This window comes from Monodelphis domestica, chromosome 2 (assembly GCF_027887165.1).
Source record: "Monodelphis domestica isolate mMonDom1 chromosome 2, mMonDom1.pri, whole genome shotgun sequence".
NCBI classification, from domain to species: Eukaryota; Metazoa; Chordata; class Mammalia; order Didelphimorphia; family Didelphidae; genus Monodelphis; species Monodelphis domestica.
In genome coordinates, this window is record NC_077228.1 from 207,037,305 (window position 1) to 207,056,598 (window position 19,294).

Genomic DNA, 19,294 nt, shown 5'->3' on the forward strand with positions numbered 1-19,294 from the left:
TCATCATTTCTTAGGAGTGTCATTTTTATTTTTATTTATGTACCTCAATTTGTTTAGCCATTCCCCAATCTGATTGATGTCTGCTTTCTTTCTAGTTCTTTGCCCAAAAGTGCTGCTATGAATATTTTGGTGTTTATGGGGCAGCTAGGTGGCTTAGTGGATAGAATACTGGACTTGGGGTTAGAAAGACCTGAGTTCAAATATAGCCTGTTACTTACTAGCTACAGGGGACCTTGGGCAAATCGTTTAACTTCTGTTTGCCTCAATGTCCTCAACTGTAAAATGGTGGTAAAAATAGCACCAACCTGAATCTTCTAATTTCAGAAAATATATGTTGGAAATAGTTATTACATGGAATTGGGAAAATAAAATATTTTTGAATAAATTTTTTTTAAAATAGCACTAATACCTCCAGGTTGTTGTGAGGATCAAACAAGATGATATTTATAAAGTACTTAGCACAGTGCCTGGCACATTACATATATATATATATATATATATATATACATATATATATTTCTAGCTATTATCATTTATTTTATTTTGATTCTTAGACTTTTATTGATTATTTTATTTTTAAATTTATTATTTATTTTATGTTTTCTTTTTATTCTCAGCCTCCCTGAGGTACATGCCTACAAGTAGGATCTCTGAGGCAGAGAGAATAAGAGCCTGCCTTTAGTGTTAACTGTTCTCCCTTGGGATGGAAAGGGGAGAAATCTAATCAATCCACCAATAGGTATCTAACTCTGCCTCCAGCCATGTCTGATGCCATACTGGATACTGAGTGGAGTGGAGTAGCCTGACATAATTTAGACATAGAGAACAATAGTGTTATATTTGCCCAAGTACCATGTGGAAACAATTAGTTGTAAAATCCATAGTGGAGATTTAGGTGTTGTGGAAATATTCTAGTCTAAAGACCCTGGTTGTAATTCTGATTCTACTAAACTCCTTGAGGGCAGGCACTACACCATATTTATCTTTGGGTCTCTGATGTAGGTTGTCTTGAATATAGTAAATATATCCTTAATAAATGATTAGCCCAATTAATTAATTCAATCCTAATTGAATTTTAATTTGATTATTAGTTGCATCATCTTGACTAGGGAAGAAGGGGGAGGAGCAGAATAAACATTTATTACCTCCACTATATGCCAGGAGCACTTTATAAATATTTTCCTTAATTGATTCTTAGAATAACCCTGGAGGAGCACCCAGGTAGCTCAGTGGATTGAGAGCCAGGTATAGAGATGGGAAGTCCTTGGTTCAAATGTGGCTTCAGTTACTTCCTAGGTGTGTAGCCCTGGGCAAGTCACTTAACTCCAGTTGCTTAGCCCCTGCCACTCTTCTTCGAGGAACCAATATTCAATATTGATTAGAAGGTAAGAATAAAAAAACAACCAACCAACCATGGGAGGTAAGTACCGTTATTATCTCTATTTTGTAGTTGAACAAACTAAAGCAGATAAAGGTTAAGAAATTTATTTCGATATGAATAAGCAGTTTTCAGATGAAGAAATCAAAGTTTTTGATAGTCATATAAAAATATTCTAAATCCCTCTTGATTCGAGAAATGCAAATTAAAACAACTCTGAGGTACCACATCACACCTATCAGATTGGCCAATAAGACAATAAAGGAAAATGATAAATGTTGGAGGGGATATAGCAAAAAAAAAAAGGAGGATAATGCATTGCTGGTGGAATTGTGAACTGATCCAACCATTCTGGAGAGCAATTTGGAAATATGCCCAGAGGACTATAAAACTATGAATACTCTTTGAGCCAGTACTACCAAATACTAGATCTATATCCCAGGGAGATAAAAAAATAGTGGAAAGGACCTACTTATAAAAATATTAATAGCTGTTCTTTTTGTAGTGGCAAAGAATCAGAAACTAAAGGGATATCTATCAATTGGGGAATGGCTAAATAAATTGTGGTATCTGATAGTGATATTGTGATGTAAGTAATGATGACCAGGATAATTTCAGAAAGGGCTGGAGAGACTTTCATGGACTGATGCAGAGTCAAATAAGCAGAACCAGGAATACATTGTATACAGTAACAGCAATATTGTGGGATGATCAACTGTTATAGACAGTACAATGATCTAGGACAATTCTGAGGGATTTAGGACAAAGAGTGCTACTCACCTCTGGAGAAAACTGTTGGAGTCAGAATGCAGATGAAAGCATATGATTTTTCAATTATTTATTTGGGTTTATGTTTTAGGGTTTGGTTTTATAAGATTATTCACTTATAAAAATGATAAATATGGAAATATGTTTTGCATGATAATACATGTATAATCCAGATAAAATCACCTGTAGCATTGCGAGGGGGAAGGAAAGAGAGGAAGAGAGAAAAGTTTAATCATATAATTTAGGAAAACTTGTATGGAAATTTATTATTACATGTCATTTATAAAAATAAAAGAAATTTGCCTTTAGTTAACATAGCTAAAAGGCAATGAGTTTAATATTTGAACTTGAGTCTTCCTGAGGGCCTCTAGGTGGCTCAGTTAAAAGAGGACCATGCCTAGAGTCAGGAAGTCTTATGTTCCCGAGTTCAAATCTGGCCTCAGACACTTAATAGCTTTGTAACTTCTGGCAAGTCACTTAACTCTGTTGACCTCAGTTTTCACATTTGTCAAATAAGCTGGAGAAGAAAATGACAAACCACTCCTTCTTTGTCAGGAAAACCCCAAATGAGGTCTTGAAGAATAAGGACATGACTGAAAATGACTAAAATTCTTTTCTATCCACTGTGTCACTGGACATAATCTTTGTTATCTAGGAAATGTTTGATTAAAAACAAGAGTTGAGATAATCATATGGCAAAAGTGAGAGATGGTAAGTAAACAAGTAGAGAGTCTTATGTACATAGTAATTCTCTTGAAATGTAAAAAAAAAAATAAAAACTTAACAAATTAGATTCATCCTACATAGAGAATTTATTGGAAGATATAAATATACTTCAACATGATGTGAATATTGTTTTAATAGTGACACAGTGATTATCATAAAGTCTTCAATTCAAATTCTGCCTGAGACACTTATTGCTGTATGATTTTAGGCTGATCTCTCTATCACTCAGCCTTTCTCAGACTTCTTTTCTAAAGAGTGGACTTATCGGATTCCCCTTCCAGTTGTACATTTTTGGTCCTGTGTTGAATCCCAAATCTTTGGCCAACCAGTTTAATAATTCTTGACAAGTTATAGTAAAGCTTTTGAACACTTATTTTGTATGTTCCTAGTGAATATGACATTTCCAACATTCTTTTCTGAGTCACTGAAATAAGTCTTTGTTGGTTTATCCAATGCTTTAGGTGCATGGATTTTGGGTATTAATAAGATTTGAAAGCTTTGAAAGTTCAGGAGAGGGACAGTGGTGAGTAGTTTTGGTGTTACACCATGAACCTTTCTATATTCAAGGGGAAATAATGCCTGTAGTGAAAAAGCACTTTTATAGCTAGGCTAATAAAGAATCTCCCAAAGTGGGTACATTATTTGAATTTGTACACCACATTTCCATTGGGCTGGAACCCCAATTTCACATATTTTATATCATTATAACTTCAAATAGTGTGGATGTGATCACATATGATCTCTTCAGGGGATATAATTTCTTCAATATCAAGATTCTAAGTAACATGTACTTCCTGGGAGAATTAGAAATAAACTTGAAGCTTTGCCATCTCTGTTGCTGTTACTTGCTTTGACTATCCAGATCTTATCATTTGCTCTTCTTCTGGGACCTATGGACTACCCTAGGGACCTTGCTATCCACCCTGCTTCAGAATCTTCCTACATGTGTTTTCTTCACCATTATAATGGGATTTCAGTGAAAAAAGAAATATTATTACTTAAAAAAACCCTTACTTTCTGTCTTAGGGACAATTCTTAGACAGAAAGGCAAGGGTTTGTCAATCAGAGTTAAGTGACTTGCTCAGGGTCACACAGCTAGGAAGTTCCTGAAGGCTGATTTGAACCTTTTGAATTTGGTTTGTCAAAATTTGCCAAAAAACCAAGCATAACTCAGGTGGTGTGTCACTTTTAGGCCCCCCCCAAATTTCATGATTTTTATGGTTTAAATAACAAAAATGTATAATTGTAATATATAACTATATTTAATAAACCAAAAGCTAATTATTTAATTTACCTGCTTAGTGACTTCTTTGTTCATCTGTCAGTCAGTTTCTTTTGTTGGTCTTGATATTATTTAACTTGTGTGGGGTGTTGTGAACTAAGATAAGTGAGGGGGAGAGGGAATTCTTTAACTAACCTGTCTATTAGTGACTTTTTTGTTGCTGAATTTCATTGGCTAAATCTTCAATTGGAGGTTGGTATTTTGTATACTTCAAGCCCAAGCAAGTGCTACTAGCTTCATCTGTCAATCTGTTTCTTTTGTTGGTTTTGATATTAACACTGAGAATAAGGTCTCACAAAAGTACTTAGAGGGGAAAATTGTGAATAAAGCCATTGCTATATTTTTCAGGGTGCTAAAAGTGTCTGGTAATCAGTTCCAGGCACTCCTCTCTTGCATGTGGGCCAGAGTCCCACCCAGTCTTCCACCCTACCTCTCTCCTTCTCAGCTGGCTGGCCTGGGGCATGCCCTGAGAGCAGTGCTGCCAGCCACCAGCTTGCCTGCCCATGTATGCTCCTTCCATGCCCAAGCTCCTTCTCCCCGCCTGACCCACACTGCTTGTCTCCTCCGCCCTGCCCCCATGGCCAGCATGTGAAGCAACACCCACCACCCCTGATGGCCATGACCTCATCTGCAACTGTGAGCCCATGGCTCCTGGACCCTGGGCCCTGAGGCCTTAAGGTGTGCTGAGCCCTCATGAGGCCGTGTCATCGAAAATGACTATGTGTGTCAGGGCTGACACTTATGTCATAGGTTCACCATCATGGACTTAGTTCCTCCCAAATCTAGATCTGTCACTCTATGCATGATGCCGCCTAGCTAACCCAATTTTCTTACTTTTCTATTTACTTAGCTTAGTGCTTAGCACATAGCATATGCTTAATAAAATCTTATTTATTCAACAAATAAGATTTTCACAGGGTGGGAAGATATAGATGTGTTTTGATTTGAATTGATTAAAGAAGTACCCACATCAATGGAGTCCTGGGGAGGTGGTACAGTGGATGCTGGTCTTGGAGTAGGGAGACTTGAATTCAAATCCACCTTTAGATATTTATTAGCTGTGTGGCTTTCAGCAAGTCACTTAACCTTTGTCTCACTTTCCTCAATTGTAAAATGGGCATAATAGCAGCACTTACAAAGGATTGTTGTGAGGATTAAATGAGATAATATTTGTAAAGTGCCTGGCACATAGTAGTAAGAACTATAGAAATAGTAGTTGGAAGGGATTTCAGAGGCCCATCTGTATTTACCTGAGATTCCCCTTTGCTTCACTCACTTAGTGGTCATCCAGCTTTTGCTAGAAATCTCCTCTTTGGAAAAACCTACTACTTCCGAAGGTAAACAATTTTCATTTTGGACATCCCTAAAGATTATGAAGATTTTTCTTATAAGAAGATGAAATTCACTTCTCTTCAAGTTTCTATGGAAAACAATAAAGGGAAACAATAACGAGTACTATTCTGGGCACATGGAAGATCCACAGTAGAGGTAGCGTCATGGAATTTAACTAACCCTGGACCAGGAGTCAGAAGACTTGATGTTTTGGATCCCTTCTTCACTGTGTACTAGTTTGTATGATCACAGATAGTTAGCTAATATCTCTGAGCCTCAGTCTTCTCATCTGTAAAATGAGGAAAACAATATCTTTCCTATTGAGGAAAATAAGAACCAAAATTAGGGAAGGTCAGTGAATATGTTTTAAGTCTGTGCTTAATTAGTTAGCTTGAGGTGGCTCATTCTCAGCATTGGTTCATGCAGCCAAATGATTATTATGGAAAATCATTCATATCCTGACCTTTCATTTCCATAGGAAGTGACCTGTCCAGGATCAGTGGTTGAGCTGGGACCCAGTCCAACACTTGGGTCAGCTGCGTCACTGGTCTTTGGAAAATGGCAACAAAGATTACTGTTGTATTGCTGTGTAATCATTCAAAAAACCCAAAATGCTGCATCACTTCCCCTTAAATGACTTTCCACATCAACTTGGCTTAACTGTAGGGAACATCCGATAGATGATGGTTTACTTCTGGTCATACCATTTCCCTCATTTATGCATTTTTGCCCCATATTGCATCCTTTTCTTTTTTTTCCCTCTTTTTCTCATGTTTTTCCCAAGCTTATTGCTTCTTTCTACCCTTCCTAAGTCATTTAGGTTTGATCAACCACAGCCCTCATATGTGGAAACACTTTCTAGAAAGATTAACTTGTCCAATCCCTCTTTTCCTTACTGGTCCTCGCTTTGTTGCTGAAGCCTATTTCCCCTCTGGCTTCACCCATTTCCCTAGACTAGGTCTCCTTACCCCCAACCTGAAGGAAATTTGTGAGCCAGGTGTGAGATCTGGCCCCTTTGTCTTGGGAGAACAGTCATCCAGCTATTAAACACTTATTAAGCGCCTACTACATGCCAGGCATTGTGCTAAGAAGTGGGGATATAAAGAAAGATAAAGACGAACCTGCTCTTTAGGAGTGCTGAGTCTAATGAGGGACACAAACGCCCAAATAGCTACAAACAAACTAATTGGAAATTATCAACAGAGGAAGGGTTTGGAAAGGCTTGGGATTTTAAGGAAGCAGGCATTCTTCCACCTTTTTTCTAGGACCCATCTTGAAAACCCCCTCTATAATCTTGTGGCATTGAAAAGGAAAAAATCAACACTGCATGGCTTATAGACTCAGAACATCTTTGGGTTTGGGGTTATCCAGAAGAGAGTTTTGTTTCTTTTTCTGTTTCTTTTTTTTTCTGGGGCTGAATTGTCAAAGGAGACGGAAAAGAAAAAGGAAGAAAAGGGCTTTTCAAGTTTTTAATTCAAATGAGGTCTCTGGAAAGAGGCACCACTCTTTGGACAGGGTGAGGCCAGGCCCTAGAATGCATGGAGGGATATGAATGGATGGAACTGGGAAACAAAGCCTTCCACACATTTCAGAGAAGGAAATCTCAGAGGAGGCAGCTATTGAATTAAGCATGGGCTCCAGCCCAAAGACTCTTCATGAATGAACAGTTTTCAGCTGAAAGAGAGAGCACATCCTAGACTTAAAAAAAACGAACAACAAAAAACCCCCCTTACCTTCCATCTTTGAATCAATACTAGCTATTGGTTCCAAGGCAGAATATCTGCAAAGGCTAGGCAATGGGGGTTAAGTGACTTGCCCAGGGTCACACAGTTAGGAAGTATCTGAGACCAGATTTGAACCTAGGACCTCCTGTCTCGAGGCCTGGCTCGCAATCCACTGAGCCACCTAGATGCCCCTCTTAGGCGTTTTAAGATGCTCACTTCTACCCTCTTGGAATCAAAGCAGAGTTTGGAGAGGTTTAGTTTAGATACTCTTTTTTCCCTCCTTTTTAAATTTTTAAAATTTTTTGAAAATTTTATTTAATTAGATGATTTAGAATATTTTCCCATGGTTACAAGATGCATGTTCTTTCCCTTTCCTCCCCTGCTCTAGTTTAGACACTCTTAATAATGATATATGACACTTATATAGACTTAAGACTTGTAAAATGCTTTACATGTAATATCTCTTGTGATCCTTAAAACAATACAGAGAAATAAGTGCAACTGCTATTTCCATTTTTTATATGGGTAAGCTGAGGCTGAGAGATTAAATGATGACAAACTAGTAAATATCAGAAGCAGAATTTGGTCAGGGTTTCTTAACTCAAGGGTCTAAAGCCAGATATACAACTCTCTTTTATTGCCAGATCTTGAGGAGTAAAATAAAAGGGTACATTTAGTTTTCTTTTGGTGACATAAAATAAGTTTGTAACTAATTTTAAGGGAATGGAGCGTCCTGAATAACCCCTGGCATAGCTCCCCAACCACTGAGTTCTATCAGATTAAGCTAATCTCAAGAAATCTGCCGGAAATCAGTAAACCCAAAAGATCAGGGAAAATGATTGCTCATGTTTATTTTGAAACTGACCAGTCCAAGTCACAGAATAGAAACTCCGTAATAAATACTTTTAGTATGAATTTTGGCCCCACCCTTTGTGCCCTCCACCCCCTCCCAACTATTGCCAAATCCTCCTGATGTATTCCTAGACAGGTTTCCATGAAAACTTCCCTCATGGGAAGAGAAAAGGAAGCAGGGGCCTCATCTAGATTTGGGCCAAGTTGTTCTTTCTTTTGCCCTGTGCCTGGGGAGAAGGGGTGGTTGGAGATGTTTATTTCCACAGCTGGCTAAAGGTAGAGTAGGAGGACCAGACACTGTTGGCTGGACAAGCCTGATTTCAGACTTCTTTGTCCTGTATGGACGTGCACCCTTATGTTTATGGTTTCTGACTCTATTATGCATAATTATGTATTTGAGAGTAGGTGTAATCTCAGGACCTGCTAGCTATGGTAGATCTGGATTGTTTAAGAATGTTTAGTTCTGAATTATTTAAGAACTGTGCTACAGGCAGCTGGTGGTAGAAGAGATAGAGTAAGAGTCCTAGAGTTAGGAAGACCTGAGTTCAAAATAGCATTGGATATTTACTAGCTGCGTGGCCTTGGACAAGTCATTTAATGCTCTGCCTCAGTTTCCTCAACTGTAAAATTGGGAAAATAAATAAGAAAAATAATAATTCTGAGGGTCTTTGTGATGATTAATACCTTCTTTAATCTGCATTAGTAACATTTTCTTCATCTTAAGTCTAGGCAGTTAATAAAACAATAAATCTGATCTGAAATTTGCTTATTTCTACAGAATAATGGCCACGCCCAAAATTTAAGAATCAGTTTCAGCACACTCTTGCCTCTACACCTTGTATCCTTTTACAAGTGAGATCAGAAGGGACAGTGCCATTGACCAGGTCAAATTTGCCATGCCACTGATGGCCCTAAACAAAAGACTCAAATAGTTTTGAGAGAGTTTGAGACAAGTTTGATGGAGCAGAAATTCATTCTCCATTCTCCAATCAGGCATGGGTATGGTGGTGAGTCAGTGAGGGATGGGATATAGGAGACAGTTTTTTACCTGGATGAACTCTGGCAGAGAAGAAGGAATGACCACGGGCTCAAGAGAGAATCAGCCTTGGCAGCTGGGAGGTGAGTTACAGAGAGGAGCAGACCCAGCTGCCAAGCAGAAGGGCTGTACCCCAAAGGAGCTGCATTAGGGCTCCACAAGAGGAGAAAGGAATCCTGTAGTGTTGGATACTTGAGTTACCCTGGTCACCTGTATTCCCTTATATATGTGCCTCATTTCTATTACATTCTGTAATCATTTCCCCCCAGATTCGTGAGCGTGGTCATCCTAGAGTATGCCCAGGTTTGGAAAGGGGGACGTTTTGTAGCTACCCTTCTTACTCTGCCAGCTTAGTAAATATCTTTGCTTTGATCTAGTTGCATCTCCTGGGTGACCGTTGGGGGAAGATTGATAGTGGAGACCAATGAACTATGGTAGTGTAAGTGTGGATCTATGTGACTATAGTCCTTAGAACCTGACTTAGCAGCTGCCCATTATGGGACCCAACCTGCCAGATTGAGTGCTTTGTTGGGACAGGGAATACTACATATAGAACTATTAAAAAATGAAAATTCTTATCTTCTGTCTTAGAATTGATTAGGTATATTGGTTCCAAAGTAGAAGAGTGGTAAGGGCTAGGCAATGGGAGTTAAGTGACTTGCTCAGGGTCACACAGCTAGGAAGTGTTTGAGGTTACATTTGAACCCAAGACTTCTCCATCTCTAAGCCTGGCACCCAATCTACTGATCTATCTAGCTGCCTCCTATACATAGAGCTATTTTTAAATTGATATTTTTAATATTTTAATATTTTTATTTATATATAATACTTATATATAATTTTTATATTTTATATATACTTTTAATTATTTTAATTTAATTTAATATTATTTTAATATATAATTTTTATATTTAATATTCAAATATTTTAAATTTCCCAATTTTAGGTAATAATTTTCAATATACATTTTCCAAAATTATAAGATCTAAACCATATAGAACTATTAATACATATATGATATCATTCAGTCATTTCAAGTTTGCCCAACTCTTTATGATCCCGTTTGTAGTTTTCTTGGCAAAGATATTAGAGTGGTTTGACATTCCATTCTCTAGCTTATTTTACAGATGAGGAAACTGAGACAAACATGGGTAAGTGACTAGTTTAGGGTCATAGCTAGTAAGTGTTTGACTAAGATTTGAGCTCAGGTCTTTCAGACTCTAGGTCTGGTACTTTATCCACTGCACCACCTAGCTGCCTCTATAATATCATATGGGATTTATGGGATAGAAAAGCAGAGATTTTGGTGTTAGAGATCAGAGATAAGGAGTTGAACACCAGACACTGGCAGCGGAGTGTCAGACCCCGGAGTTATAGAATATTACATCTGGAAGAAATCATATAATCACAATATGATATAACCAAAATTTCAACTTACAGATGAGGAAACTAAGGCAAAGGGAACAGAATGTTCTGTGTCATTTAGCTAGTTAGTGGTATTCAGTTCTCCTTGGTAGGCTTTCTATTCTGCCTCCCTGATAATGTCCTAAATTGTGTTTATGTGTGGAAAGAGGGATTTTATAATTTTCTAATAAAACGGGCACTATCTTTTCAGCTTAAGAACTATAGGAGACACTGGGAAAACACCTCAACATCCAGGAAATTCCTCCAAAATGGAAAGTCAAGGGGCTACTTGGGAGACTGCTTAAATAACCAGGCAGAAAACCTGACTCAGAAAAGTAGTTGGCCCTGCTAATTCTTGTGTCTGTTGCTTAGAAAAATTTCTTTGGGACACAGAGAGAAAAAGTTAAATCTCCCTTAAAATGGAAGAAGGCTTGCTTGGAAGAGGTCAGCTTGATTCAGAAGACCAATTAAGGATCTACTTTGTACAAGGCACAGTGGCTAGTCTCTCTGTATACAAAGCTGTTGTTGCTGTTTATCCTTCCTTTTCAAAGACCAATGACATCGCAGGGTGATATCTTGACTTGTGTGTGAGTTGGATTTAAGTGAGGGCGAGTTGCAAAAGTCATATAATGCAAATCTTGCTCCTAAGGAACATGGGGACATCTATTATGCAGATAACTTTGGAATTAGAGCTATTGAGATAAATGTAGGGAGAAAATCCAGGCAAAGTGCTATAAAAATTTGGAGGAGGGAGGGATCAACTGGGGAAGCTGCTCCAAGTTGAGGCTGAGGGATTTTCCTGAATAAGCCAAGACTTAGTCCTTTTGCCCTCCAGCTTAGTATTTCTGGTCCTACTTTGGCTGACCCACTCCTTTCCCTTGTCATCAATATTTCTCTGTTTTCTGGACAGCATTGCTATGGCACCTAATCTTGGAATGGCGGTGAGCCAAATCCTAGAATTTAGTCTCTTTAGGGAAGGAAAAAGAGAGGATGCTTGAGAGGGTTCCAGGAGATCCTACTTCTTCTTCCCAGCACTGTTTGGCCTCTGGCTCTCCTCAGCCATAGTCTTTAGGGCCTATTGGCAAGAGCAGGTTTTTTAAGCAGTGATTTAACTAGGCAGGTGCAAAGGGTACAGCTGCATTGGGTGTGTCACCAGCTGGAATGTAGAAGAGCTAACAGTAAAAAATAATAATTGCAACTCTTGATTTTTCATTTAAAATGCAATTTACTACATTGTCTCATTTGGTCCTCTGAACGGTTTGATACAGTAGGCAAGAGAGATTTGTTTGTTTTTTCACTTCTGATTATGCTTCCTTTGGGAATTCTGATCTGGAGACTCTCTCCACCAACAATTTGTCTACACCTAGAGTTTGTCTGGGACAGACTTTAAATCTCTTTTTTGGTCACAAAGTCAGTGAGGTGGGCCTTAAACTCTGGTCTTTTTTACTTCAAAGGCAACCTTCTCTCTCTACCATGATGAGGTAGGAATTATCCTCATTTTTATGATGGAAACTGAGACCCAATGAAAGAACAGTGACTCACTCAAAATCCTATAACTAGTAAATGATATATAGAGTTAAGACTTCAGTCTAAGTGTTCTGCCTACAAATCTAAATTTCTTTCTTTCTACCATTCTACAAATCAATTCATTTCTCCAGGCCTCAGTCTTCTCATTTGTAAAATGAGTTTGGGCTAGATGGGTTGATAGGGTTTAATTCTAAGTTCTATGATCATTGAAGGGATCTTTTTTCTTTATTTCTGTTCCCTTATTATCTCTTCTTCCTCTTCTTTTTATTACAGGTCTTTGTTGTGTACAGTGGGTGCTTAATAAATGTTGTCTGACTGACTGAAAGTCTAATCATGTTTATTTAATTAATTTTGGTTTAGGTGGGGAAGTATTTATGTGGAGGAAGACAGAACAAGGGAGGGTGTGTGTTTGTGTGTGTGTGTGTGTGTGTGTGTGTGTGTGTGAAAGGAGGAGGTGGTCTACATTTCTGGGAGCTCAAACAGAATGAAATAGGTTCTAATTATACCTGTGGCTCCATCTAGGTTTTTTTTTTCTCTTTCTCTCTGTTTTTAACCTTTTAATCCCCCCCCCCAATATTTTATGCCAGTACAATTTCCTTTTTATTTTCTTTTTAACCTTATCTTCCATCTTAGAGTCAATAATCTATATTGGTTCCAAGACAGAAAAGCAGTAAGGGCTAGGCCATGAGGGTTAAGTGACTTGCCCAGGATCATACAGCTGGGAAGTGTCTGAGACCACATTTGAACCCAGGACCTCCTGTCTCTTGGCCTGGCTCTCAATCCACTGAGTCATCCAGCTGCCACTTAGTACAATTTTCAATAACTGTTTTCTTTTTTTTTTTTTTAAATTATAAACCCTTACCTTCTGTCTTGGAGTCAATACTGTGTATTGGCTCCAAGGCAGAAGAGCAGTAAGGGCTAGGCAATGGGGGTCAAGTGACTTGCCCAGGGTCACACAGCTGGGAAGTGTTTGAGGCCAGATTTGAACCTAGGACCTCCCGTCTCTAGGACTGGCTCTCAATCCACTGAGATACCCAGCTGCCCCCTCAATAACTGTTTTCTAACATTTTTCAATCCATGTTCTTGCCTTCCTTCCCACCCCTCCCCCTTCCCCAAGATGGCAAGTTGTATATATATTATTATATAATATACATTTCCATATCCATCATGTTGTGAAAGAAGACACATATTGCTTACACTAGGGAAAATTTCATGGAGGTAATAAGATGGAGAATGGCATACTGCAATCTGGTTTAAATGTATTTCTTGAAGATAGCATTTTGTGGGATTCTGACTTTTAATCCATTCTGCTATGCTCTTCCATTTTATGGGTGAGTTCATTTTATTCACACTCACAGTTATGATTGCTAATTGTATGTGTCCCTCCAGCTTATTTTTTCCCCAGTTTATCTCTTCTTCTTTCAGCCTTTCTCTGTTCCCAAATATTTTGTTTTTGACTACCACCTCTCTGAGTTCACCCTCCCTTTTGTCTTCCCTCCCATTTTTCTTATACATCTATTCCTTCTTACTTCCCTATATGGAAAGATGAATTCCTATAGCTTCCTGTGTGCAGCTATTATTACTACGTTGTGCCAATTCTAATAAGAGTAAATTCCAGCTACTTCATCTTCCCTTCCACTGTATTGATTCTTAAAAGACTCCTCATGAAAGATAGTTTCCTCTCCTTTTCTCTTTTCCCAATGAATTCTTTCTTATTCCTCGATTTTGTTTTGCTTTGAGTTACCTAGAATTATTAATTAGTTTCTTCCTACCATTTATACTCAATTTACTCCAGGCTGTCTGTCTATATATGCTCCTATTCACTTCCCTAATAGTGATAAAACTTTTAATTTATGTTTCATACCTTAAGTATCCTAAGGTATGAAACCTTAGGTACTTAAAAACCTGTTTTCTCCTCTTGTTCAAGAACACCAGAGCAATTCTCCCAGATAATTTCTTGCAATATGGTGCCCAGCTTCTTTTTTTAATTTGTCTTTCAGGCAGGCTAGTGCTTCTTAAGTTATTTTTCCTGGATCTATTTTCCAGTGAAAAATTTCAAATTTTCTTCTATTTTTTCATTCTTTTGAATTTGTTTTATTGTTTTCTGCTATCTTATGGAGTCCTTAGCTAACATTTGTCCAATTCTTGGTATCAATTCTAAGACAGAGGAGTGGCAAAGGTTGGACAATTGAGGTTAAGTGTCACTTAACCCAGGTCACACGCCCAACAACTAGTCTCTAATTCCTTTATATCTTCCCCCCCAGGGGCCAATGTCTGTACCACCCGAGGAGTGAATTCCTGCCAGCAGTGCCTTGCTGTGAGCCCTCTATGTGCCTGGTGCTCAGCGGAGGTAAGGAGCAGACCTTCACCTTCTCCCATCTGCCTATTTTTGGTTTAGGAGCTGTTTAAGCTCAGTTCCCTGGTCTACAGAAAGAAGGCTAGGGAGAATTTTGCTCATTGCTGATGTGAAAGAATATGGAGGCTTTCATTAGGGGATTAATCTTCTCAATCCAAAACAGCTATCCCTTGGGCAGAGCTATGAATGGAATCTAGAATCAGACTCTAGACACCTTGCTTGTACTGACTGTAAATGAGCAGTGGTCCCTTCTGTCTTTGGTAGCTTTCTTTTAAGAATAGAAATATGAAATCCGGCCTCAGACACTTCCCAGCTGTGTGACCCTGAGCAAGTCACTTAACCCCCCTTGCCTAGCCCTTACTGCTCTTCTGCCTTGGAGCCAATACACAGTATTGATTCCAAGACAGAAGGTAAGGGTTAAAAAAAAAGAGTAGAAATATGAAGAAAAAGAAAGGAATGGCATGGAATCCCATAAGAAGGAGGAGGAAGAGATAGAATAATATTTGGAGGTAGAGTTGTTTGTCTATAAAAATCTCAAGAATGAACAATGCAAATGAAAGAAATCTTTTACAAGTGTAGAGACGTTTGATCAGAGAGAAATTCTGGATCAAATCTTCTAATTCTGCTGCCTAGAGCAGTGAGAGGTCCTATGAGAGAGGGTCTATGGGAAATCCCATGTCTAGGCATGAGGTCTATAGTGTTTAAGGGCCAAGGATATGAATATATTTGAGGATATACGTATTTCTTTATGTTTGGGACACAGAAACTTGTGCTGATAAGAAGAGACTAATTAACAATTCCAGATCATCCATCCATACACATGGCATAGGGTTGAGAAGAGATTCTGACACATTTTCTTTGATAGTGACATACATATAGTAGAAAGAAATTTTGGGTTTGGCATCAGAAGACCCAGGTTCAAATCCTGATTCTAAGATTTAGCACAATGTCTGGCACAAAGTAAATGTTTAATGGATGTTTATTGATTGAAAAATTGATTGATTGATTTTGGTACTTACTCTTGTGACCTTGGGTAAATCTTTTCCTATTATTATCTTCTTAAAAATGAGGGCCAGGATTAAGTGATCCTTAACATCTCTTCCTGTCTGTAATTTTAAAAAAATGCCTCTTATTTTCTGTCTTAATATCAGTTGTAAGACAGAAGAGTAGCAAGGGCTAGACAAACAAATTCAAGGGACTCTCCCAGGATCACACAGCTATAAAATGTCTGAGGTTGGAATTGAACCCAAGTCTGATGACTCCAAGTTTGGATCTTTATGCACGGTGCTTCCTAGTTGTCCCAAGCCTGTAATCTTTTGAACCTACCTCGAGAAGGGTCCTGAGCTTTCTGCCTTCTCTCCAAGAACTAGAGCTGCCCCCATTCCAATTATATCTTCAGGACCAGACTTTCTAACTGCTCAAACCAGACTTATCACTCCCTTTTCCCTTCCTCACCTCAAAGCTACTTCCTGATGCCCAAGTGGTGACTGATCTTTTCCAAGAGTTTCCAAAAAAGGAAATCTCCTTGTTAGGTCTGGTCAGAAAGCCAGAAGAAGGGAGGTTGTATTTATCCCCTTGCACGAGGACAGCTGGATCAGCAGTATTTGGCTTTGATTGTTGTTTGGCCTCTGTTTCTCTGCACGAGTCCTTCTCTGGATATAGCTCATCTGGGCCACATTGTCTTAGAGGAGCCAATGAAACTTTCCCTGGTGGGAGTAAAGCTGTTCTCCCGCTCCCAGCCCTGCCCAGCCCTCCCCAACATTCTCTTTCCTTTCCCTGCTTCTCATATGGCTCTTTTCCGTTTCCCATTTCCCTGTCCCTCCTCCTCTTCTGGCCTTCACCTTTTCTTGACTTTTCTCTTGAGGATATTACAGTCTGTTTTGCAGGTGCCTCCCATGATGAGATGGGAAGGAAGAGGTAGGGAAGGGGAGATTCTGACCCGGATAGTAGTCAGAGGACGGGAGGTTACTGTGGTACAAGTAACAATAGTGAAATCTAGGGGTTGCTGGGTAGCCCAGTAGATAGAATGCCAGGCCTGGAGTTGGGAGGACCTGGGTTCAAATGTGACCCAAGACACTGCCTGGCTGTGTGACCCTGAACAAGTCACTTAACCCCAATTGCCTAGCCTTTGCCATTCTTCTATCTTAGAAGTCATACTAAGATAGAAGGTAAGGGTTAAAAAAAAAAAAAAACAAATCTAACAATAATAGACACCTAAGATAACTACATCTCAGTTGAAAAGGACATGTAAAATCTGTTCCCTTCCCCTTTGCCCCAAATAGGAAAAAATAGAAACAGTTTAAGAACAGAGGAGAAAGAGACATAGTGGATAGAGAATTGGTCTCAAAGCTAGGAAAATCTGAGTTCAAGACCCACCGCTAATTTATATTGGTTACGAGGGGGCCAAGTCGCTTAATCTTTCAATGCTCTGGACAGTTTTTTAAAATGGTAAAGTTTAAAGAAAACAGGACCTGTTTTGGTAGAGGGAATTCTCTGACTCTTGGCTTTCAGATATTCATGAAAATCTAGTCTCTATCCCTAAGGACTAAAAAGATCTAGGAAAGAAACATTCTTTCAGTGTTTTTCTCCTTTCTCCTTTCTCCTCCTCTCCTCCTCCTCCTTCTCTTCCTCCTTCTTCCCTTACCTTCTGTCTTAGAATTGATACTAAACATAGGTTTCAAGGCAGAAGAATGATAAGGGCTAGACAGTTTGGGGTTAAATGACTAAAAAATTGTCAGAGGTCATATTTGAACCCAGAACCTCTGATCTCTAGGCTAGGCTCTTTATATCATCCTCATCTTGATCCCTCCCTCTTATTGCTCTGGGTGGGAATAATCCCAATAATGGGGAGAAACTGCCAAGGAAATGGGGGATGTGGCCCTTTGATAAAGACCCTGATTTTCAGAGATACTAATATAGGACACCAGGGAAAGCCTGGTGAATTTTGTACTCGTGGCTTGGGAGTGTGAGTGCTGGTATTCAGTAACTGGAGAAGGAGGAGATGAGCACATTTGTGTGGAGGAGTTAATCAGGAGACCAGCCAAGAAATTCCCTTAGAAAGTAGAAATGAGAGAACTAAAAATTCTGTAGTTTAGCAAGTGAATATGGCTGTCACTGAATATGGAGAAGAGATGGAGGAGGAGAAAGAAGGAAAAGAGAGAAGGACCGAGGGAGCTAGATGTCGTAGAGGATAAAATGTGTCATTGGAGAATATTGGTGGGGAATGGGGGTAGGTGTGGGGAAGGGGGAAGTAGAAATCCAGAATTGTGTCCTGGTAATTCCCCAAGTAGGAAGGCAAGACTCTCCCAGAATGGGCAGATATGAATGGGTTGCAATTTGAAAAGTCATGCAGCAGGCTAGTTTCACTTATCTTTGTCAGATGTATGCCATAGCCAGTCCAAAAGGCTTATACAGCTTCAAGAGTGGGATCCCCCCCCCCATTTATCTTGCTAAATGACCCCTTCTCATCACCTCAAGCACACACTGCTTGGGACTGAGGAAAATACGTAAACCAGACTGGATAAGGGGTGAACAATCTCTAGCATTTGTATGTTGGTGGAGGAATGTTTGTGCACCAAATGACGCGTCAGCCTTGCTCCTTTCCTCCCAATGCCCTCTCAGGGACTGGCTGGAGAGGAGAGAAAGGACTAGAAATTCACCACATGCCTAGGAAGAGAGCCCTTGCTGGATAGCCTTTGGGAAATTGCAAAGGTCCTTTAATGACCCAAGTGGAAGACACTAGCTCTGTGACCCTGAGTAAGTCACTTTACCTTTCTTTGTTTTCATCTACTGGAGAAGAAAATGGCAAACCACTCCAGTATCTTTGCTAAGAAAATCTCATGGACAGTATGGTCTATGGGGTCATGAAGAGTTGGAAATGACTGATTGAATGGACACCAAAAAAAAAATTTGATAGGAAGGTCAAGTGACTTAGTCATGGTCACCTAGTAATTGAGTCACTGACCCAATTTGAACCAAGGTCTTCAGACTCCCAGCTAAGAGTTCTTTCTTTAGAACAGGCAGCAGAGTGCTTTCATTTATCTTTGCCATATGAATGAGTGTTTGCCATAGGTGAGCGTTTCTCCCATTTATCTTGTTGAATGGTGTTGAGATCAATTCTCTCATCTCCACATCATTCAATCATTTTCCTCTGTATCATGGTGGTGGTGGTAGTAGAGGAAAACTGTCCCTACCTTCCATCTCTTTCTTATTTTCTATCTCTTTCCTGTTTTCCACTAACTCTTCCAGCTGAGGAACTAAGAAAAATGACTTTTCTAAATTAGAAACAGTTAAATGGTCTAGTGAATAGAGTGCTGAACTTGGAGGCAAGAAGACCTTAGTTCAAATTCTGCCTCGTTCACTAGCAGTGTGATCTTAGACAAGTCATTTCATTGCTCTCAGCCTAGTAATAACACTTAACCTTATAGAGTTGTTGTGAATCTTGAAGTCCCATAACCTCTCTCAGCCTCTGTATAAATGGAGATTTTATACCTTGGGGCTTCGTCCCTAGAAGTCCCTAATATTTCCCCAAATTCCCTTTTCCTGGATCCTAACATTTTGCGTGATGGTATTTAAGTGGCTGTAATTCCTCCCTCTTCCACTCTACTTGACCTGCAACCAGGCTGAGTTCAGGCAGTTCTTTTGCTTTAGTTATTATTAATAAAACTTTACAAAATATAACAGTTATTGATTATTACATTTAAAAACCCATAGCCTCAGTTTCTTCATCTGTAAAAAAAGAGATAATAGTAACTTTTCTCAGAGTTGTTTTGAAAATTAAATGGGGTAACTTATTATTGCTTTCCCTATTAGATCAGGAGCTCTTTAAAGTTAGGGGCCATGTTTGCTCCCTTTCTTTGTACTCCTAGCACTTAGCAGAGTGCCTGGCACATAGTAAGTAAGCAATAAA

The 19,294-nt window shown here is 39.1% G+C and overlaps 1 protein-coding gene across 1 annotated transcript in view; it reads left to right on the forward strand.

Annotated features, from left to right (window-relative positions):
- Positions 1–19,294, forward strand: part of ITGB3 (integrin subunit beta 3) — an 84,596-nt gene that overhangs the window by 14,004 nt on the left and 51,298 nt on the right. The window contains exon 2 of the mRNA XM_007482523.3: positions 14,294–14,379. Within this exon, the coding sequence (XP_007482585.2) occupies positions 14,294–14,379 (86 nt within the window). The remainder of the gene's footprint in view (positions 1–14,293; positions 14,380–19,294) is intronic.